Raw genomic sequence first — 22911 nt, 5'->3', positions numbered from 1 at the left:
TGTCTCTCTGCGTCTCTCATGAATAAATAAATAAATCTTTAAAAAATAAAAAATAAAAAAATAAAAACTCACGGAACTACTGACAGTTCAGTCCCCAAGAGCGAACGAAGTTCACTGTTGACAATAGTGGTTCAGTAACGCAATTCAAATGTTCTTCAAAAAACGCCTGTTGATTTAAACACGTCAACATATTGCAAGCTTAGGTTCTAACACCTGGTATCATCACAGGTTCTGTGAGTTCGTTCTAGTCAAGCCTTTTCTATTCCACACATATTCTTTCTGCCACCAATTGGAACACATCTTAGCAGATTCCACTTCAGGTTGGACTGAATCCGTTTTCTCCACTTTGAAAACCTTCCTGCCTGTAGTTGTTTGCACACAGACTGTTGACAGAGCTGAATTTTTCCGTGACTCCTAACCTGGCACAGGCTCATCACATGTCTGAGCTCTGTCGGTAACAGAGGTCACAACTCTTGCAACAAGAGTCAGGGACAACCACTCAGAATCACTTGCTTGGTTTTTTAACGGACACTTGGTGTTGTTCATAATACGCTCAACCCTTTGAGCAGCTGCTGTCGGGGAGAGGCTAACAGCCCTAAACAAATTGACTTCCTCTGGGCACGTTTCTTCAACTGCTGCGTCACGTGTGATTTCACGAACTTACCACAGGTCAGAGGTTCCCCTGCTCCGCTAACAAATGAGCCCATCAGAAACGTGCTTTGCTTGTAGCATCATTTTCCTTTATTTGTGTGAAGAAATTCCGGGATGAGACACTCAATTTTAGATTTTCTAATTTTTCTGGCTGTCGCATCGCGTTCTTGTTAGAAACATTCCGGTGCGTGTTTAGATGGGTGATGCCAACATCCATGGTTCTCCGTGACAGCTACTACATCAGTGCACGTTGCCTCCTAACTCGGTAACAACACAATCCACCCTCCACCAGCCCTGAGAAGCATGGCGATACCACCATCACCTCTCCTCCCTCCTTGCGTTGGCGTTATGGGTATACACCGGTGATAAAGAATACAGCGAGGAGGCGCAGTCGTACATGTGGCGCTCCGAATGCTGCTGAGCTAGGATCGTGTCACACCAGCCGTCTGTGTCCACCAGGTGCCACACAGCTCTCTGGGGCAACTACTCAACACTGCCACCGTACCCTAAAAGCAACCACAGAGCAATGTGCAAATCTTTAAAAATGTGGTGGTATTCCAGTACATACTTCACTCAGAGATCCTGAAATTTAAATTTCACGTAATTTTCACATCATGAAATATCACGTTTGATGTTTTTCAACCATTTTTATTTATTTATTTTAGAGAGGGCGAGGGGTAGAGGGGCAGAGGGGAAGGGAGAGAGTCTTAAGCAGGCTCCACGCCCAACGCAGAGATGGGCACAGGGCTCCATCTCACATCTCACGACCCTGAGATCATGACCTGAGCCAAAATCAAGAGTCAGACACCTAACCGACTGAACCACCCAAGTGCCCCATGATGTTTGCCCCAATCATTTGAAGTGTACAAGTCGTTCTTACCTGGACGGGCCACACACACATGCACACGCATACACACACACACACACACACAAGTGGCTGTGACGTACTGATACTTCACCTACAACAATGGACAGGATGTAGGGGCCAGTCAGCCCTTCCTTTCGAAGCTCTCCTTGCACCACTGTGCAAGATGGGCCCAGGTTTGCTGCTGGTCACCAGCTGGGAAATCCAGGTAACGGCAGCATGGGAGCAAGGGAGACGAGCGAAGCCTCCCTGGCAATCAGCAGTACATGATGCCTCCGTTTTCTCTTCCAGTCCATCCCTATTTTGACCTTTGTGCGGAGTCCTAGAGGGCCTCCCGACCTCTTGGTCCAGGGCTATGGCCCCGGGGCTCTCTCTCCAATGGAAAGGGTCTAAACTACAGTGTGTCTGGCATTGAGGGGACGGTGGGAGAAGAAATGGCACATGGGCCAATCCGATCCTGCCCAGCCTGATCCAGCACCCCTGGAGCTGCTGCCTGGATAGGAATCCTTGAACCCTGGAAACTGGAAGGGATGAAAATGACCTAGGGCAAAGGGCAGGGGTAAAGGCTGAGGAAGAGGAAGCAGCACAACCTTCGCTGGAGGTTTCAGTCTCCTGGAAGCGGTTTTAGTTGCCCAATTAAATGAGAAAAAAAAAAAAAGAAAGAAAATCAAAGCTACATCTGTATCTGTTCATTTCCAAATTCGTGAAAAACCCTGTCAAAGTAAACACTTTGCAGGCACCGCGGCGGTTCACCAGGACAGCGCAGTCCTTGAATGACTACGCTGACCTGAGCCCCCAACCTGAGGACCCGGAACTCTGCTCCCGGGGGTCTGTCGCAGCCCTCGGTCGAGCGAGGCGACGCTGAAGGTCCAGGTTGTCCTCCACCTGTCGGGGTTTCTGGAGCGTCAGGCGTGCTCGATCCCGCGTGCGCACCGGCCCGGCTTTACGGTGCAGATTCCGAGCCCCGCGTTGCCAGTCCCAGGCCGCCCCGAGTGACCCTCTGCATCCCGGAGACACCCCGGGGGGCGGGGCGGGGGGCGGGGCGGGGCGGGGGGGGGGCAGACGGGCCGGCTCTGCTCTTCTCCCCGTCACTGCTGAGAAGCACCCGGCCGACCTTCACCGCGGGGCCCCGGCCCGAAGGCGCCCCCAGCCCGAGGCCCGTGCCCCCCGCCCCCGGGCTCAGCCGCAGCAGCGCTCCGTCCGCACCTGCGGGTCGCCCCCGGGTCGCCCCCCCCTCCCCCCGCCAGCCGCCCCGGAGCTCAGCCAGCCCCGCCTCCTACAGGGGTAGCCCCGCCGCTTGAAGCCTCCTCCAGGCAGGCCTCCGGGCTTCCCGCCGCCCCCGCGGGGCTCCCGAGGTTCCCCCCGCCGCTGGGGGACGCCCCCCCCGCCCCAGGGGACGGCCGCGGGCTGACCCTCGGGGACCGAGACGCGGCCCCGCCCCGACCGCCCGACCCGGCACCGCGGGGGGCCCAGCCCGGGGCGCGCCGTCGCGGTCGCGTCGTGGGGCCCCGCGTCGGCCGCCGAGAGCCCCGCCGGGAGGGTCTCGCTCACGGAGGGGCTCCTCGATGCTAGATTCCGTGTCCGGGATGAACCGCTCTTTCGGACTTGGGGCTTCCGCAGGAGGCTGGGGCGCCGCTCGGGCCCACGGTCCGGACCCACCAGGCCGGGGCGCCCCTGGTCCGCGGCGGCGGCGGCGGCGGCAGCCGGTGCCCTGGGCCCGAGCCCCCGGGGCAGAGCCGAGTCCGGCCGGGAGGGGGCGCCCGCGGGGCCAGGCCTGGGGGCGGGGCGGGGCGGGGCGGGGCCGCCGGCGTGGGCCCCCCGAGGTCACGGCGGCCGGCACCTCGCACAGGAATTTGATCTACGTCCTCCAGAGCCCCAGGCCCGGTGACACCGCGCCCCGGGGCCGCCACGCCAGGCACCTCGTGGCCTTGGTTTGCTCGGAGGGAGGTGGGTGCCTGGGGATCGAGGGCCGGCCCCGCGGCCCCCCGCGGCCCCCCGCGGCCCCGCGCTCTCCTGCCGCAGCAGCGCAGTAAATGAAGGACAAAGCGAAACACGAATAACATTTTTTTTTTCAAAAGGGCAGCCGTGGTTTGGCGCCGGCCGTCGGCCCAGGGCGCGATCCTGGAGACCCGGGATCGAGTCCCGCATCAGGCTCCCTGCGTGGAGCCTGCTTCTCCCTCTGCCTGGGTCTCTGCCTCTGTCTCTCATGAATAATAAATAAAATCTTAAAAAAAAAAAAAGCGAAACACGGCAGCAGCTCGCCCCTTAATGCTTTCAAAACGTGTGTTATAACCAATTACGTTCTGGAAGCTTCCCCCAAAACTATCAGTTTGTGAACTGGGGAGCTGCCCATTTACTTCTCCTCCTTCCTCCCCGATGTGAGTCACAACTCGGAAGGGCAAAAACACAACACCCAGGTCCGCCCAGGGCCTTCCCACTTACTCCTCCGGGGCCGCCGGCAGCTGTAGACGAAACCTCCACTGGGAAAGTCCTTCGTAAAACATTTAAGTATCACACGTGCCACCAAAGCAAACTAGACCACAGACCTCAAAATTCTAACACAGACGTTAGGTGGCAAAATCAAGTAGTAACCTGAACGTCCCGCTACAGACTCCAGAAGTAAAAAATGAACTAAAAAATAAAAAAATAAAAAAAAATAAATCATCCCAATCATTCACAGAAAACGCAACTCACCTGGTTTCCCCGAGGTGTTTGCTGGATTCACACAGAAAAAGTAGGTTCATTCACGGCGCAGACTCAAGGTCTACGTATGCAGCGCCTCCCGCATTGGCCCAAGGTCCTCCCGTTGTCCAGCCCGCCGCAGCCTGCACACAGACCCACCCAGTGGACACTAGTTACTCCCGGGAAAGGGACTTGTCCAGGCGAAGAGTAGGGACTGGACCCCGATTCCAGAGCCGAAAACCATCCGGCCTGCAGCGTGGGGCCTTCCCAAACGTTTGCTTGACCGAGGCCTCGGGAACTCCTCCTCCGTCTTACAGACACTTGAGGCCGAGGTACTATGGACCAGGTCCCAGGCCCTGCTGGGAAACTTAACAGGGGTCATTCTCATGGGACCTCTGCGAGGATGTCACATGGGCCCACTTCCAAAAGGGAAGATGACAGGATACCAATTGTAGAAGTTTTATATGCTTGTATCTGGTATTTTCTGCCTCCCTTGGAGGCTTTTTTTTTTTTTATAACATCCTATGATGCAGAAGTTGTGAATTTTAATTCTGTATTTTATACCTTGTTCAATTATATACTAACATGCATAACTCGATGTATAAAAACGTCAATAATAAAACTACGCTTAAAAATGCTCCTTCAGTCAGACTTGTTAGAGGAGCCCCACGCATCTCCCGGCCCTGAGTCACGCCTGGCTACAGGTACAGAAATCACCAGTAAAGCTTCTTTAAAACCAGATGCCAGGCCCCAACCCCATTTCCTCCACCCTCCACCAGCAAGTTTGCCATTATTTTACTTCCCTGCTTAAAAAATGCCTTTTATTAGCCAAGACGATCCCCACTCTGGCACCCCGCTCCTTCGGAACCCAGGTGAGCCTGGACCACGGCTCCTGGTGAAAGCAAAGGGAAGCCAGTGTAAGGCTCGTCTGGGCCTCCGCGCTGCCCAGAGGCAGGGTTCCCAGGTTCTACTGAGGAAGGCGGGGGATTCACAACAGGCCAAAGCAGAAATTCTCGCATGTTCAGCCTCACCATCCCCCCCAACTCTTAAATAGGACATATCCTCATGGTGAGCAACCATGAAAAACAAGGCCTGTCCGGGTAAAGAGGCCACGTACTGAAACCTGTGGTGTCCAGGTACTATCTGAAATATAAGAAAATAAGAAATACAAGAATATGAGCGTTTTCTGAAAACTTCGGAAAGCCCACATGGCCTAAGACCTGCATTGGTATTTGTTTTCCCAACTGCAAGAAATTGAGGATTTTTGCTCTAAAAAAAAAAAAAAAAAAAAAAAAAAAACCCCACAAAACCTGTTACCATACTAATACAGGTCTGTCTTTTGTAAAAACAAAGGCAAACTTTTGGAAAGCAGGGGATACTTGTACCTGGTTATCATGTGTGCATAAATCTGAATGTTTCAGTTGGGGAAATAGCTTTTTGACAAGATTTAAGGTAAGAAATTGGGGAAAAAATTAACGATGACAAATACCTTGTACTCTCCAAAAGTTAAGCAAGAACACCCTGGTTCTCTCTCCCTACTCACCTCAAGTATCTAAAATCCAGGGCCATGGGGGTCCACACGCCAGACCCACACACCGACCGATGGGTCCACTTACCTTACTCAGTGAGTCCTGTACAAACAATACCTCGGGCTTTGAACGCTAGGTTTAAATATGTAAAAACCACGAGTACAGGGTGAAGGGCCAGGTGAACCCCACCAAGATGCTGTCATGCATTACGAGGGACAACAAATAGCTATTTTCCCAGGCTTTTTTTTTGTTCTAAAAGCGACTTCATGTCACTTAAGTCTAGGGAAGGAGATCCAAGACAACAATGAGAACGTCTACTGTATACCCTCGAACCCAAAAGGCTGTCCAGGCCAGGCCACCAGCTGTCCCAGGGAGGGTTCTAAGACATTGGATTCAGGCTCAGTCGGTGTCCTCCCCAGCCCCTACCCCGCCGCCATCATCTTAAAGTTTCAAATGGTCTTTGCATGTGGCACTAAGGCCAATCTCTGTATCTGGAATAACTTGGTCTGTCAGTTGTGGTCACAACTACAAAAATGAACATAAAAATGTATACTGAGGGCAGCCCGGGTGGCTCAGCAGTTTAGCGCCGCCTTCAGTCCAGGGTGTGATCCTGGAGTCCCGGGATCGAGTCCCACGTCAGGCTCCCTGCATGGAGCCTGCTTCTCCCTCTGCCTGTGTCCCTGCCTCTCTCTCTCTTATGAATAAATAAATAAATCTTAAAAAAAAAATGTATACTGAGCTTGTATCCTGAGAGCGAACACAGTAAAGGCCAAACAGAAACTGGGGTACCTGGAAGAAATTTGGCATTTGCTAGCTTGTCTTTGTATTTCATGTACTTGATGGTAAGCTTAACAGCACAGGAGCTGGAAAGGAGGGTACCGTGACAAATGCAACAGGCATTCTGAGGGCCTTCTAGAGTGACTGCGGCCTTAGTGATTTTTCACAGATCGTTCTAACGCTCATTAAATAAAAATAAGCCTAGGATTTCTGAAGTCTGATACCATCCAAAATGTGCCACTTACCTAAGGAAAATGCTCAGACCCTATGAAAAAAACTAAAGCAAGTTTTTCTTTCTTATACATTGAGTCTAATTCTGTATGGCCAACCTGCATGCTACAGAACCACATTTAACTTTTTAAGTTTTTGGCCTTCTTGATATAGGCCTACCTTACTATGTACTTACAGATTAGTTCATGAAAAAGAGAAGGCTTTAGGTCAGACATGAATGCACTGTGGCAAGAGTTACAGACTCTGCCAGAGAAAGTCCCTGATTTACCCCTGGACACGGATCTGGAAGAGGAGGAGGAATGAGATGACATGTATTTCCTCTTGCTTACCAGCAGGCCAGAGCCTCATAGAGGAATCACTGAACCCTCACAGCCATTCTAAACACTACAAACTATTAGCCCTGAGTCTCGGAGGGAAACTGAATATAGTTAATCATTCATAAGAGAGACTCCGTCTTAAAAATCAAAGTGATCAAAATCAAAACCTCCAATTTTTCTATCCCGAGATCTGGGACGCTGCTGAGGTCAACGTCAATACCATTTTCCTTTTCACACGTTTGACCAAACTTACGCTCAATACCTACCAGACCATTACCTGGACCAGGTTAATTGCATAGGAAGATTTTTACTATGTTTACATTTTTCTTAATTTTAAAAAAGCATAGTAAAGAGTCTGAGGACAAATTATTCAACTGTTTATCATACATAAGACCGCATGACTATGATACAAAGGGGGGTTCTTTTTCATTTAACGTTACAATATACACAGCAAGTCCGGACCAGATCTTACAATCTGCACACAGGTATTTAACCTTTTCCATGCTGTTTATGTTTTACAATGCACAGAAGTCCTGTAACCAAACCGTGTAGTAAAGCACACAAAACTGGACTGTAACCTCACACCGTATGCAGAAGCACTGGACTTTATGACTTCCTTTATGTAAATAGCGGTTCAGAAACTGCTTTTGTTTTTTTTGGTGCTTGCTAAGATGTGGCAACCAGCACAGAAAAAAATGACCTGACCCATATAATATCTTCCCCTTACATTCCTAAACAGCAGTAACTACTGATTTCTTTTGATATTGCTCTACTCAAGATGATATCCTTTTATTCACTGTAAACCTTTATGAACTACCAAGTTCAAAAATCATCCACAGGCTTGACATTTAATTACAAAATAAATATGGATTTCCTGATTAACAACAAAAAATTTTTGTGGATTATAAAAACGGGTATTTCCAAGTTTCCATTCACATTCACATAGTTTTAAGCCTTTCTTTTGTCACTGTTTACATATAAAAACCTGCTTTTGTTCAGAAAAAATTGACCTAGTCAGCCACATGGAATTGACCAATAAAAAGTAATGTGGTGTTCTGCTGAGTTGTTTTGAACAGGGTTATCGGCAGAGGTAGATTACTGCTTCTTTCCTAGGCTTCTTTTGATCCTGGACAGATAAATTACTTATCTTCATTCTCCCAATTCAACCGCTCAAAAGTATAACGCCCTAAAATTGGTCAATTTAAAATGGGAACACAAATTTAGCAACTGCCAGACTGTGTTACATTAAGGCAGCATAATCTCAAAACTAGGCACCTGCTAAACACCAGCCTGTTCGCTTCAGGTCATGCATGAGAGTTCTGCTTTACTCGTGCTTGTATTTTGGACCTGTTGGTGCAATCAAGGTCTTGCTTTCAAGTTTACAAGTAGGTTAATCAGGAATACAAGAATCAGCTGCTGGTTCCATAGCTTCTGGATCCAGTGTCCCTTGACCTTCAGAAGCCTGAACACACTTAGGATGTAACAGATGTTGTAATCTTGAATTAGATGTCAATCTATTATGCTCAGTACACAGATTGCTGTAGATGTATTGGCTATGGATTCAACAACAGTTCCAGTTTTGTTTAAGCAATAGTACAGCCATAATTTTCAACTGACATTTAAAAATGGTCTAGTTACACCTTGTGTCAAAGTGCAGAACTGCTACATTATTGGTTACAGACATCTATGTGCTATAAAAACAGCTTTGGTACAATAAATTATCAAAAAAGAAAATAAATTTTTGTAAAATTCACAGCATAATTGTGAGGCAAAAAAGCAGTCACATAAAATTCTGCATTTTTTTAAAAATGTTCAGGATGAACAGAAGACATCTTTGTGCAGAAGAAATGGTGGAGATACCACGTGCCGAGAAAAAAAAAAGCAAAAAAAAAAAGTAAAAAGCAGGAAGGGACACAGCTGTAGCTATTTCCATCAAAGCAAACCACTACTTCTGTGACCTTCAACCAATAAGGAAGTCAACTTTATGACACACGCAAAGTGACCTTGCAATACCTTACAATTAGTGGGTCACAAAAGTCTATTTTAAAAGAAAGGCCTCTTGAATTACCCATTCTCTGTGTTTTCAGCATTAAGGACTGTCTGCAAAAGCATGTCCAAAAGTGATTGCATCTGAAATGGTAGGCTCTTCTAATTTCGAGTCCAAATCCATAAGGCCAAAGGTTATCCCAAAGACCACCACTCAGACCTCCCCAGGACTGGCCACGACTGACCCGTTGATTGCTTCTCAGTGCACCTTGGTTAGGAGACCGGTCATGTTCCATTACTATCTTACTGTGGCCTCTACAACAGGAGACCCACAGGATCCCATGTTAATTGCTGCTTTGCTCCTCAGTAGGTTCAGACAGGAGAGTTCTGATCCCCGCCACTTAGCATGCTTACTGTGCCTTACAAACTCCAATACAACCGTCCCTTCCACACAGCTGAAGGTGATTTTGTGTAAGCTGGAGGTCCCTCTTCCTTACAGTACTGCATTTTCCGTGCCCAAGTGTGTTTAGAGGACTTAAAAACCCAAATTTCCCACCCCCCAACCCAAAACAAAACAAACGAGGGGGGGGGGGGAGAAAAAGGAAAAAACAAAAAGAAAAAAACACCCTCGTGGGGCCCTTTATGCAAATTATGTGCAGTGCCTTTTTATTTTAAAATTAGTTGGCAAATGACCAAGACCAACATCTGAACATTAACTTTTGTGGAACAGAAAGACAAAAAAACCCACTATGACTGGGGTGTGGCAAGTTAAAATGGGGGAGGCAAAAAGAGGACACCTCTGCGCTATCCATGACGATGGGTTTGGACATGGCTCTTTTAAAAACTTCATTGTCCCTTTGCAATCTTTTCAAGTTAAAAAAAAAAAAGTCAGCTTTGCCCTCTTGTAGCGGTTCAGTGTGTTAATCTCCTTCTGATGCAAGCAGCTTTGCACTTTGTTTTTTGGAAAAAAACACCACTTCTATAAAAACACACAAGAAACAAACTCAAGTTTCAATTTAGTCACGAGCTAGCTACAGAACTCTGTTGCACACAAACTCCTGTCATGGGGGACTCTTCTCTATCAGCCCCTTGCCTCATTGTCAGATGTCCTTCAGTCATGTAATGTGTAGGACCTGTATTAGCAGAAAATTGGTATGTTGGATGTCCAGCTATGCCAGTCTCTTGGCGGGGATTGGAGTAGACGGTTAAATTAACGTCCATAGCTCCATTCTGTCCAAAGTCCAAGGTATTAGCAGCCACTGGGCGATTCTGGTAGGCTTGATTGCCTTGATTACCAGTAGAGGAGGAAGATGTAGAGGAAGAAGTAGTTGAGGAAGACAGGGATGTCATGGAGTGGTGACTATGGCCAACCTCCATAGAATCCTGGGTAGAGGAGCTATTCGTTGGAGAATTGTAGACCCTTGGCCTGGTCCGGTTACCCAAGGCTTGTTGTCCATGGTGGTGGTGGTGGTGGTGGTGGTGGTGGTGGTGATGGGAACTGTTTCCATGGTGATGATGCAATGCATTCTGTTGAGGGGCTACATGAAAGGTGGTTTCTTGAACAGGATGAGTTTCAACAGTGACCTGTGTAGGAGCTTCCGTGCCTGACCAACCGAGGGGAGCAGGAAATTGCTGACGCACCTGTAAGAAGAGTTTTCAAGGATTTATTCCAAGCACTGTTTCCAAGTTTTTATTCATCCTCAATCAAAAGCTATGACACTAGCATTCATGGTAATTAGAGAGAGGGGATTTTGAAACTTTTAATGTGTTAGCTCTATAATGCAAAATTCCAAATATATTTGAGGAATAAAATACTTTACTGTGAAAGCTGCAATTTTTAGCAAGCTATACCCATAAATAGGCTCATATATTTCACTAACCACTTTCTTTCCTTGGGAGCTTTATGTCAGGGATCGGCAAACTTTTTCTGGGAAGGGTCAGATAGTAAATATTCCCGACAGGTTCAAAATGAATTCTTTTTATCCCCTGTAATGCCCCTCCTCTCTCCATCTTTCCTGTTTTAGTAAGAACACCCTTTCCACCAGCTGCTCAGCAATTCCTCCTTCCAAACCATCAGCAGCTACCACTGAGTAGGCCTTCAAAACAGAGCCCCAATTTGACCTTCTCCCTCCACATCCACCACCATCCCTCTTCTCCCAGGGCTCCTACCATCTATCTCTTGCCTGCATTGGTAGAGTAGCCCCCTAAATCAGCTCCCCAGCTTCCATCCTTGTGCCTTTTTCTAATCCATTCTCCATAGTGAAGAATAATCTTTTTAAAAACACAGATCCAATCACCTTCCTATTTAAAATCCTTTAATGATCTCTCCATGCTCTTTAGAAAAACAAAGTAATCCAAACTCCATACAGCGATATGCCTCATCTGGCCAGTGTTCATTTCTCCAAGCTTCTCCTCCTCCATCCTTCCTCTTGCTACCTAGGTTCCAATCACACCAGCCTTTCCTTCTATTCCTCTACCTGGTAGTCAATATCTTTCAAATGTCTCAGGGCATTTGTGCCTACTGTTCCTTTCTGCCTAAAGTGCTTTGATTTTTAATTTCTGCTTGGATGCTTCCTTCTCATTTCAGTTCGAGTCTTCTCTGACAACTCTGGATAATGCTGTCCCAACTCCTATGGCAAAAGCTACTAGCTGCCTATGGCTGCACTATATTTCCTAGCCTCCCCTGTACTTAGGTATGACTACGTGACTAAATTTTAGTCAGTGGAACATGAATGAAAATTTCCATGTCATTGGCAGACCTGGACTCCAAATACCTCCCACATCCTGCCTGGTGGATGCAGCAGACAAGTAGGCCCTAAGGGATGGAGGAGCCCAGGACATGGGAGAGAACCTCAACACCCACCCAGGACTGTTACATAAAAAAGAAAGAGGGGGATCCCTGGGTGGCTCAATGGTTCAGCGCCTGCCTTTGGCCCAGGGCATGAACCTGGAGTCCTGGGATCGAGTCCTGCGTTGGGCTCCCTGCATGGGGCCTGCTTCTCCCTCTGCCTGTGTCTCTGCCTCTCTCTCTCTCTCTCTGTGTGTGTGTGTGTCTATCATGAATAAATAAAATCAAGGGAGGGAGGGAGGGAGGGAGGGAGGGAGGGAGGGAGGGAGGGAGGAAGGAAGGAAGGAAGGAAGGAAGGAAGGAAGGAAGGAAGGAAGGAAGGAAGAGAAAGAGACTCAGTGCTCTTTAAGCTACCATATTTGGGGGATCTGTTACCCATTTGGCCTACTCAAATCATAATACATCCCACCCAACAAACAGCCATTCCATATCACATTATCCTGTCTTGTGTTGTTTTGATTCATTTTTATTGTTTTGATTCATTGTGTTTATTTACTGTGGCATATAAGCTTAAAGAAGGCAAAGCCTATGTCGTTTTTACCAGGAGCTAACATAAATCATTAAGTATTTACTCAACAGGGGTAGTCTAAGAACCAAACTTCAGGAAACATCACTGCAAACAATCCAGTAGAAAAATAGGCAGAAAGTTCTCAGAAAATACTAATGGTTCTTAAACTATGAAGCTACTCAAATTCATGTATAAAAAGAAATAAGCAAAATAAAAATATCCTCTGCCCAATACCAGTTTTCATTTCAGATTGATCAAAGGGGATCACACCAACTGTTTCTCCAAAGTCTTGTTAGTGGAAGGCTTTGCTGGCAAAACTAAATGGAGAGTAATTTGGCAGCGGCTATAAAAATCACAGTTCACATCACTCTCCGACCCGTGATTTCACATCAAGGGGTTTCTATCACAGTTACATTGCCTGTGTGTGAGTGGTATGTGTGTGGCATTCCAGCAGCATCTGTAATAGTAAAAAAGACTTGAAATTAACTAACTGTCCATTAACAGGGGCCTGGGGAAATGACTTATGGAATATCTAAACAGTAGAGTACTGTATGACTGTAAAGAAGAAAGAAGAAAGAAGGGAGAAAAAGTTCTCCCTGTACTGATATAGAAAGAGCTCCAAATATATATTAAAAATACATGAAAAATGTGTTAAAAAAAAACAAACAAAAAAAAAACCTCAAGATGTGAACACATACATGGCATGCTACTATTTGTATATAAAGATTAAGAATATATATCTATATGCGGATATACATAAAACAGCACAAAAAGGATACAAAAAACCAGTAATATTAGATTAGAAAGTGGGTGGCCAGAGGATATGGAAGGGAAGTCTTGAATCCCCTTTTACATTTACTTATTTTTTTTAACCACATATCATCTATTCAAAAATTAAATTAAAAAGGGCTTATAAGGCAATAAGGAAAAATAATGACTTCTGCTAAATACAGGTGGGAGGTACACAAGCGTCTCAGGTTACTCCTGGCCCAGGCTTATGTTTTTGCAGTATTTCATGTATCTGGAGAGCAGAAGAAAGGTCATTCTAAAGAATTTGGTATTTAAGTGAAGATCTGAAGTATAAATGGTAGTGACTACAGCAAAGAGAAAAGTGCGCCCCGCTGAGCACAGCACAAGTGAGAAACATGGAAGAACATGGGGTCTTCCAAAAAAAAAGAAAGAAAAGAAAGAAAAGAAAAGAGAAGAGAAGAGAAGAGAAGAGAAGAGAAGAGAAGAGAAGAGAAGAGAAGAGAAGAGAAAAGAAAAGAAAAAAAGAAAAGGAAAGAAAAGGAAAGAAATCCAGTAAGACCAGAGCAAATCAGGAGGAGAAAGAACACCCTAAATAGAGGCCAGACCATGGTGGTCACAGAGACGCTTATAAGTTTAAGTACAAAGGAAAACCAAACATGGTTTAAAGCACAGAAAGGCCACATCAGACAGCTTCACTGTGTGTTCATGGGCCTGTAGAGGAGACACTGGCGTTGACTGCTGAATGGAATGAGGTGCCCAAGGACCAGTTAGAATATTCTTTACAGTAAGAGAGGCTGGAGACGGCTGCAGCAATGGGGCGAAGTGAAGAGAATAAAAGCATATTTAGGATATTTAGAGTCCATACAATTTACTATTTGATTCAACTGTGGGGTAAGGGAAAGACAAGTCAAAAGTAAGCTCCTAGCCCCCAGTGTACGGCTGGAACAAACAGATGAGTCTAGGGCCATCTCGATGAAGAACCCGCAAGGGTGGCGAGGTGTGATGGGTACAAATATAGTTAACATGACACGTCTGCAGTGCCTTGCTGCAGAGACTTTAGAAGTAATGGTTAGAGTAAACAGAAATAAAGGTCCTGGGCTCAGGAGTGAGGTCTGGGTGAGAAACAAAGCTGCAGAAGTGACCTGCATCAGGATGGAACTGCAGTCAGGGCAGCTGGGTGTTTTCATCAGTCGAGTATCCTACTGTATCCGACTGTTGGTTTCCACTCTAGTCACAATCTTGGGGTCGAGGGATCAAGCCCTGTGTCAGGCTCCATGCTCTGGGCAGAGTCTGCTTGTCCCTCTCCCCATCGCTCTGCCCATCCCCTGCTCAGCACACACGTGTGTGCACTCTTTGGAATGAATAATGAATGAAGTTTAAGAAAAGAAAAATATGGTACCGCAGTCATCAGTAAGGGTGGGCAGAAGAGAATCCAGAAGAGACAAGAAGGAAAGGCCAGAGAAGTGGGGGAAAGTCAGGAGATACCCTGTCAAGGCAAAAAGGAGGAGAGCACTTCAGAGGGCAAGGAGGAGCTAACACGGTAAATGTGGGGGAGGAATAAAAAAAGGCAAGCATCTGGATGCCCACTGGCCTCCTCAGCAGCAATCACAGCTGACGCTGCAGGAATGGCATCCTGGGCTTGTAGGCAGCCCGGCTGGAGCAGACCAAAGAGTTCCTCGGGGGTAGAACAGAGCCCCCACAACTAGCCTGCCCCAACCAACTAGCAGAATGTAGGGCCAGACAGATATAGGCCAGGGAAAGGTTCAGCTCCAGGTGGGAGAGACTTGGGGAGGACCACATGCTGACAGGAAGAAAAATCAAGCAGAAGAAGAGAAGCTGTAAGCCGTAGGAGCCAGAGGCTGAGCAAGTAGGAGGAGCAAACATGAGGCAGGGGGTGGCCTGGCCTTGGCCAGGAAGGAAGACTCTGCTTCTGAGGAGAGAAAAGCTCAGAGAGGTGAACAAGCACACACGTAGGCTGGATGAGGTGCTTCTGACTGAAGACTCTCCTCATGCAGCAAGGAGCAAGGGCAGAGAAGAGGAGGTCAACGGTTTCTCCAAAGAGTAGAAGCAGCAACTGAAACAACGATTAAAGAGATCGAGAAAGACAAGAGGTGATGAGGAATGGGAAGCCTGCTGGGAGGGCGCAGGGGAATACTAATTAACAGTGGTACCAAGAGTGGTTTTCTCCTGCAGCATTCAGGAGCCCCAGCCACAAGAATGGGGGATGACAGTCAGCAACCTCGGTTTTACCTCACTCATCAAGTAATACACTGACTGGCCTCTCATTATAAAACACCATAATGTAATACCTAGTATCAACTCACTTATACTTAACAGAGTATTTAATAAATATTTTTACGACCACCATCTGTTTCACCCCATTTAAAAAAAAAAATTACTCAATTACATCCTCTTCTTTAACAAATTTAGAAAACAAAGGAACAAACAAAAAACCCTCAAAAACAGAAAGACAACAATAAAAACAATAAAAATCCCAAACCCAAACCAACAGGGAGGTTAAACTCAAGCCACATACTGACTCTGAATCAAGGACCATTAGTGATGAAAGATCATGGAAGCAGCCAGAGCACAGTAATCAAGATCACAAGCCAGGAAAAGTGATTTAACCCATCAAGTGCAGTTCCCAAAGTAAAAGAAAAACTCGAACAGTGTAAGGCTCAAAAAGCTGCTGGGGAAAAACAACTGGAACAGTGGCTGGGACACACCCAAGAAATGTTAGCTATTTCTAAATAACGAAGGAGAAAATTGCAGATATGTTTCTTTAGTCACAAACAGGTGAGAATTCCCTGTGAGGAAGCTTCCATGAGCCTCTGGGGGAAATGGCACAACCACCCACCACTGTGCTGTCTGGCCACGGCAGGGGACGGATAACAGGGGAGCGGCGAGCAAGCTCACCTGGGGGCTGTGGGTCTCACAGTCCATGGCCTGGACGGCAGCTGTGAAGTGCCCGCCGCTGTGCCGATGTTGGTGCGTTGGATCCGACCTGGCTCTCCCGCTGTTGCTCGTCCCCGACGATCCACCTTCAGGATCATAACACAGTACAACTTGTAAGTTTGAAGTTAATTATGCTCAAGTATAGATTCTAGGACTGGAACACTAAAACTGAAAGTACATCACACACACAAAAAGCTCTATTAACCTGAAAGTGTATCAGAAAATTATCCAATCCTCTAAGTTCTTTCACATCAGCCACGAAGCTGATACACGATCGTTTGGTTTTGGTTGAATTAGGGGAAAATTCAAGCATGTGAACAAAGTATTTCTATTTACAAAGCAATTAAAATTTTGGGTTAATCAAGAGTTTTGGTTCCCACTGCCCAGCACAATTTATTACTCATAGTTAAGTATTGGACCTTTGGGGCAGTGAATTTTTTACTAAGTACAGAGAGTAGATTTAGGTAAAGTAATTCCTCCCTATCCCGATCAACGAATTTTTAAAAGACTTTACAATAACTGCCCCAACCCCCTTCGTAAAGAAAACAGTCGAGACTTCCAAGCGGACGTAGAGTTAGCAGAACTGACCTGAGCTTGAAGATGTACTCGAGGTGGTGCCCGAGGACTGTGACTGCTCCATTGCGGGGCTGGTGGACACACTATTACTTGTATTGGTGCCTTCGTCAGCTGTTTTCTTGAAAAAACTGTGCTGCAGGGCATAGTAAGGTTGAATTCGAGTTTTGGGGTCATAATCAAGCATCCTTAAAATGAGGTCTTTGAACTTCAAGTAGTCAGCTACAGTATGACCCGATTCCCCAGCACGACGCCCACCAGGTCCTCCTGTTTCTACTCCGAGAATATTATGAAGTTTACGAGTTCCTGGTGGTTTATACTCCTAAAGAAAAGAAAGATAAAAGGCTTCTCTAAATTTGATGGAATATGTAAAGGCCAACATAACTTTAAATATGCTCAAATCTATAATATAGAGACCCTTATTTAAGAGACCGCTCTCTAGTTAGATCCTCTGTATTTTCACATATTACTGCAAGCGCACTTGTAGTTAGAGAAATTCAAAATAATTTTGAGACCAAAAATGACTTTAAAGATGTTGCCCAGGCCTCAGCAAACAATGGCTTGGCTTAGGGGTGTTTTGTACAGCCTCAGCCATAAATGGTTTTTATACTTTTGGAGGTTATAAAAACAAAGAAAACCAAGTAAGATGCAATGGAAGCCTACAAAGCCTAAACCTTTTACTATCTGGTTCTTTATAAAGGAGATGTGCTGACTACTGCTCTGGCCAAATGGTTGTGAGCCGCTTTTCTGCCTGATGCACCAGCGACCGTGGGTGCACTTTCTTTCATAATGGTGGCTCTCCGAGATGGTGGTAATCACTCCAAGTAGGCTCCAAGTTAAGATCCACTGATTTAACCCTGCCCACTCATTTTTAAAAATTATTATGTACTTAAGTAATCTCTACATCCAATGTGGGGCTTAAACTCACAATCCCAAGATCAAGAGTCGAGTGCTCCTGTAAGTCAGGGAGGTGCCCCCTGCCACTCATATTTAGATAAACTGAAAACAAATTATGCCTCCTTTTAGAATATGGAGATATAACATGTGTTGAGACTTTCAGAAAATTCATTTTTAAACAGATGATAGTATAACCCTTAAAATCCTTATTTAGTGACAAATGGAAACATTTTCAAGATACCATTGCTCTCACTCTAAAAGCAAGAACAAGCCAGGCAGGTAGGCCACAAAATCATTTCATTTAAAAAACCCATTAAGAGGGATCCCTGGGTGGCGCAGCGGTTTGGCGCCTGCCTTTGGCCCAGGGCGCGATCCTGGAGACCCAGGATCGAATCCCACGTCGGGCTTCTGGTGCATGGAGCCTGCTTCTCCCTCTGCCTGTGTCTCTGCCTCTCTCTCTCTCTCTCTGTGACTATCATAACTAAATAAAATTTAAAAAAAAAACCATTAAGAGTATCATGGACCAAATGAACCAGAACTAACTAAATCCCGGAAAATGAGAAGCCCTTCTTGGGAAAGAAGAGATGTAAGGTGGGAGGAGAAACAAGTGACAGAGGTCTGGGTAAGAAGAATCCAACCCAACTCTGAACCGATTTGTGGTGGTGTGCATGGACACAAGGCGGGGGTGGGGGGGTGGGGGGGTGGGAGACAGACACAGCCCAGACGGGAGGCCCCACGGCCCTGCAAGACTGGAGACAGAGCACCGGACGGGGAGAGACAGCCTGAGGCACAGACAGGAACAGGCTATTAGCTGAGCAATAAGGCATCCAGAGCGCTCAGGTCTCCACACACACTGCTTAAAACCTATGAAGACAGTGAAGAGCAGAATCTAAGTTGAGCAGACAAACAAAGCCAAGTCCAGATTCAGCTTAACTACAAAGGAGACTGACTCAGTCCCATACTACTGCCAGACAGAAGGAGAGGTGAGTCTCTTTCTGGAGGGAAGTAAGATTTACTTCCGTCTCAACTATTCTTAAATATAAAGTCTGGCATACACTTAAAAAAATTACAGACCCAAGAAATTTTTAAAAGATGGGTCCATAATCAAGTAAAAAAATTAGAAGACTCACGTAAATAAATGACCCAGATTTTGAAACTGGCAGACAGGCATTATTAATAACTAGGACAAATAGGTTAAAAAAGTTAGTTCAAAAAGGTGGACATGTTTGAATAGAAGGGGGATTTCAGGAGACAAAATGAAAACTATATTTAAAAAAAAAAAAAGAGAGAGAGAAGAGGGGTTCCTAGGTGGAACAGCAGGTTGAGCACGCGAGTCTTGGTTATGGCTGAGGTCATGATCCCAGGGTCCTGAGACCTAGCCCATGTTGGGCTCTGCACCCAACGTGGAGCATGCTTAAGATTCTCCCTCCCAGGATCCCTGGGTGGCGCAGCGGTTTGGCGCCTGCCTTTGGCCCAGGGCGCGATCCTGGAGACCCGGGATCGAATCCCACATCGGGCTCCCGGTGCATGGAGCCTGCTTCTCCCTCTGCCTATGTCTCTGCCTCTCTCTCTCTCTCTCTCTCTGTGTGTAACTATCATAAATAAATAAAATTTTTTTTTTAAAAAAAGATTCTCCCTCCCTCTGCCTGCACCCCCACGTGTTTTCTCTATACATACATACATAAAGAAAAGTGGAAATGTTAGAACTAAAATACGCAATATCGGAAATAAAGAATTCACTTAATAATTGTAACCTAAGACTGGGCTCAGCAGAAGAAAAAACTCAGTGAATCAAAAGTCAGAGTAAAGAAACTATACGAACTGAAACACAAAAAGAAAACAGGATGATGAATAAACCAGAGACCTTGGAGATAATGTTGTGCACCATAACATACATTTAAGTAGAGATTTATAGAAGATGACAGAAACAGAATATTTTAAAAGATAACGTCTGAGGATATTCAAAAACTGATGAAAGAGATCAACCCACTGACCCAAGAACTCAGCATATTCTAAGGAAAATACATATGAAGAAAACTAAACCCAGGGACACAAGAGTCGACTTATTGAAGAACTGAAAATAAAGAGAACATCAAAATCAGCTGGAGAGGGAAAAACATTACATACAGAATGCTTAGAAAAACTACTGGCTTCTCTGCAGAAACAACGGAATACCAAAAACAATGTCATTAACATCTTTAAACAATGTCATATTATCTTTTTTTCTTTTGCTCAAATGTCAACCTAGAATTCTGTATCCATGGAAATTTCCATATCTTCCTTAAGAAGGTAAAGATATTTTCAGATAAATAACTGCTGAAAGAAATCACCACCAAAAGTTAGTCACTGTAAAATCAAAAAGTTAGAGAAAGTTGTGTTCTGAAGGAAAAATAATACCAGTTGGAAGCCAGGAACTGCAAAAAGGTATCAAGAACTTCACAGGTGAACAGAAGAGATCATCTTATTATCTTTACTTTTTGTGTTTTAAAATGTCTTTAAAAGTCATTTTTTATTTAAAGCAGTCCAGTTGTTTGTTGTAAGGGCTGTAACACACGCAAAAGTGACATATGATGGCAAGTGCATAGGAGGTGTAGAGTTAGGCAAAAGCACACAATTACATGGTTTATCAAGTGATATTAGATGAATGCCAAGTGATCAGTTAAAGATGCATATAACACTAAAATTACACACAGGGGCGCCAAGGTGGCTGAGTCAGTTAAGCATCTGCCTTTGGCTCAGGTTATGATCCTGGGGTCCTGGGATCAAGCTCCATGTCAGGCATGTCAGGCTCCCTGCTCAGTGGGGAGTCTGCTTTTCCCCTTTCTCCCTTGCTCATGCTCCCTCTCCCATTCAAATAAATAAACAAACAAATCTTTTTTAAAAAATTAAAAAATAAAAATTATAGAGTAATAGCTAAAAAGTCAATAGAGGAAATAAAATATACAAAGTATTCCATGAACCCAAAAGAAGACAGGAAAGAAGGAATGGGAGGAAAGGAGGTAAGACAAACAGAGTACAAATAAGACAACAGTTTAAAACTTAAACTCTGTGGCTGCCATCATGAACGATACAGTAACTATCCGGAGCAGGAAGTTCATGACCAACCAACTGCTAGAGCGGAAACAGATGGTCATTGATGTTCTTCACCCCAGGAAGGCAACAGTACCTAAGACAGAAATTCGGGAAAAACTAGCCAAAATGTACAAGACCACACCAGATGTCGTATTTGTATTTGGATTCAGAACCCATTTTGGTGGTGGCAAGACAACCGGCTTTGGCATGACTTATGATTCCTTGGATTATGCAAAGAAAAATGAACCCAAACATAGATTTGCAAGACATGGCCTGTATGAGAAGAAAAAGACTTCAAGAAAACAGCGCAAAGAATTCAAAGACAGAATGAAGAAAGTCAGGGGGGGACTGCAACAGCCAACGTTGGTGCTGGCAAAAAGTGAGCTGGAGATTGGACAACAGAAGGAGTAAAGATTCTGCAGTGGCTTTATCTGTGGTGATTGTGCAGATTTTTCATGAGGATTAATAAACTAAGAACGCTAAAAAAATAAATAAAAAAAACCTAAACTCTAGGCTTTTTAATGAATAATTAAATAGGTTCAAAATGCATCATGAAAGAAAGAGACTAACTGGATTAAAAGACATGACCAATTTATGTTGCACACAAGAGTCATACTTCATATGCAAAAGTATAGCCAGACTTGAAGTTAAAGGGGAGGAAAAATATAGACTATGAGAATGTGAATAAGAAAGTTGGTACAGATACAGTAATATTGGACAAATCAGACTTCAAGATAAAAATATTACCAGAGATAAAGAGGGACATTTCACCATAATAAAAAAGTGAGTTTATCACAAAGTCACAACAACACTTGGGTACACCTACCCAAGGGTACAACAATGGGTACACCTACAAAGAGAGCTTCAAAACACATAAAGCAACTAAAGGGAGAGTAAGAAAAATCCAGAATTATCACTAAAGATTAACATTCCTCTCTGTCACAGAGAGACAAAGGATGTAAAAGATATCAAAAAGAAAAGAAAAGAAAAGAAAAAAAGAAAGAAGGAAGGAAGGAAGGAAGGAAGGAAGGAAGGAAAGAAAGAAAGAAAGAAAGAAAGAAAGAAAGAAAGAAAGAAAGAAAGAAAGAAAAGAAAAGAAAAAAGAAGAAATCAAACAACCTGACCTATACTGACATTTGTAGACCCTACACCAAATAAATGAATAAAATACAATTCCTTGCAGGTGCACACAGAACATTCCTGAGAGATTACCTGCTATATTATAAAATAAATGTGAATGAATTTAAAGGAGTAAAATAATGTTTTTTTTTACCATGATGCTACTGTATTAGAGATCAGTTAACAATAAGATTATCTGGAAAATCCTCAAATATTTTGAAATTATATAACATTCTAAATAACAATGAAGCAACAAAAAAAATCTCAAGGGAAATTAGAAATGTTTTAAAATCATTGAGAGTTAAAACAGATCAAAAGTTGCTACATGCAGCTAAAACAGTGATTAGAGGGAAATTTATGACATTAAATGCAATGAGAAAAAAGTTTTAAATAAATGATCTAAGCTTCTACCTTCAGAAACTAGAAAAAGCAAATTTAACCTAAAGCAAGGAGAAGAAGAAATAATAAAGAGAAGAATCAATGAAATAGAAACAAGACTGTAAACAACAGTAAAAACGAAACAAAAAACTGGTTGTTTGGAAAGATCAGTAAGTTTGCCAAACCACTAGCAATAGAGGGAAAAAAGGAGAAAACAGAATGACCAACATTAGGAGCAAAAGAGACACTACCACTGTAGATCCTCTAGAAATTACACAGATAATAATGAAATATTATGGGTAATTCTATGCTAACAAAGCCAACAACTTAGATAAAGACAAGTTTCTTGAAATACATACCTACCAAAATTGACTCAAAAAGCAAATCTGAATAGTCACATATTTATAAAAAAAATACATGAGCTACAATTAATAACTTTCTATCAAACACCCCCAACTCATTACAGCTTCATAGATGAACTCTATTAAACATTTACAAAAGAAATGACAATCTTATACAAATTCTTTCAGAAAAATCAAGAAAGAATACTTTCCAAAAGTTTTATGAGATCAGCATAATCCTGAGATCAATACCCAATGAAGGTATTATATATAAAATTTTAGACAAATATCCATTTAATGACAAAATTCCTACCAATACAGACTAACAAACTGAACCCACTAATACAAGAGAAGATAGTTTATCAATTGAGGCCAAGTATGGCTTATCATAGGTTGAGCTCAATATTCTGAAAGTTCATATATTTTACTACA

General features: G+C 44.3%; 1 protein-coding gene and 1 pseudogene across 5 annotated transcripts in view; one reads left to right on the top strand and one right to left on the bottom strand.

Annotated features, from left to right (window-relative positions):
- Positions 1-7408: 7408 nt before the first annotated feature.
- Positions 7409-22911, bottom strand: part of DYRK1A (dual specificity tyrosine phosphorylation regulated kinase 1A) — a 148603-nt gene continuing 133100 nt past the window's right edge. For all 5 annotated transcript variants that reach the window (XM_055313398.1, XM_055313395.1, XM_055313396.1 and 2 more), the window contains exons 9-11: positions 16688-16994; positions 16061-16185; positions 7409-10679 (exon numbers count right to left, since the gene is read on the bottom strand). In XM_055313398.1, the coding sequence (XP_055169373.1) occupies positions 10059-10679; positions 16061-16185; positions 16688-16994 (1053 nt within the window). In that variant the 3' untranslated portion in view covers positions 7409-10058. The remainder of the gene's footprint in view (positions 10680-16060; positions 16186-16687; positions 16995-22911) is intronic.
- Positions 20561-21089, top strand: LOC129502035 (40S ribosomal protein S24-like; annotated as a pseudogene).

Source organism: Nyctereutes procyonoides, unplaced genomic scaffold, assembly GCF_905146905.1.
Source record: "Nyctereutes procyonoides isolate TBG_1078 unplaced genomic scaffold, NYPRO_anot_genome, whole genome shotgun sequence".
NCBI lineage: Eukaryota > Metazoa > Chordata > Mammalia > Carnivora > Canidae > Nyctereutes > Nyctereutes procyonoides.
Note: the sequence above shows the minus strand (reverse complement) of the source record. Positions and strands in the feature narration are given on the sequence as shown.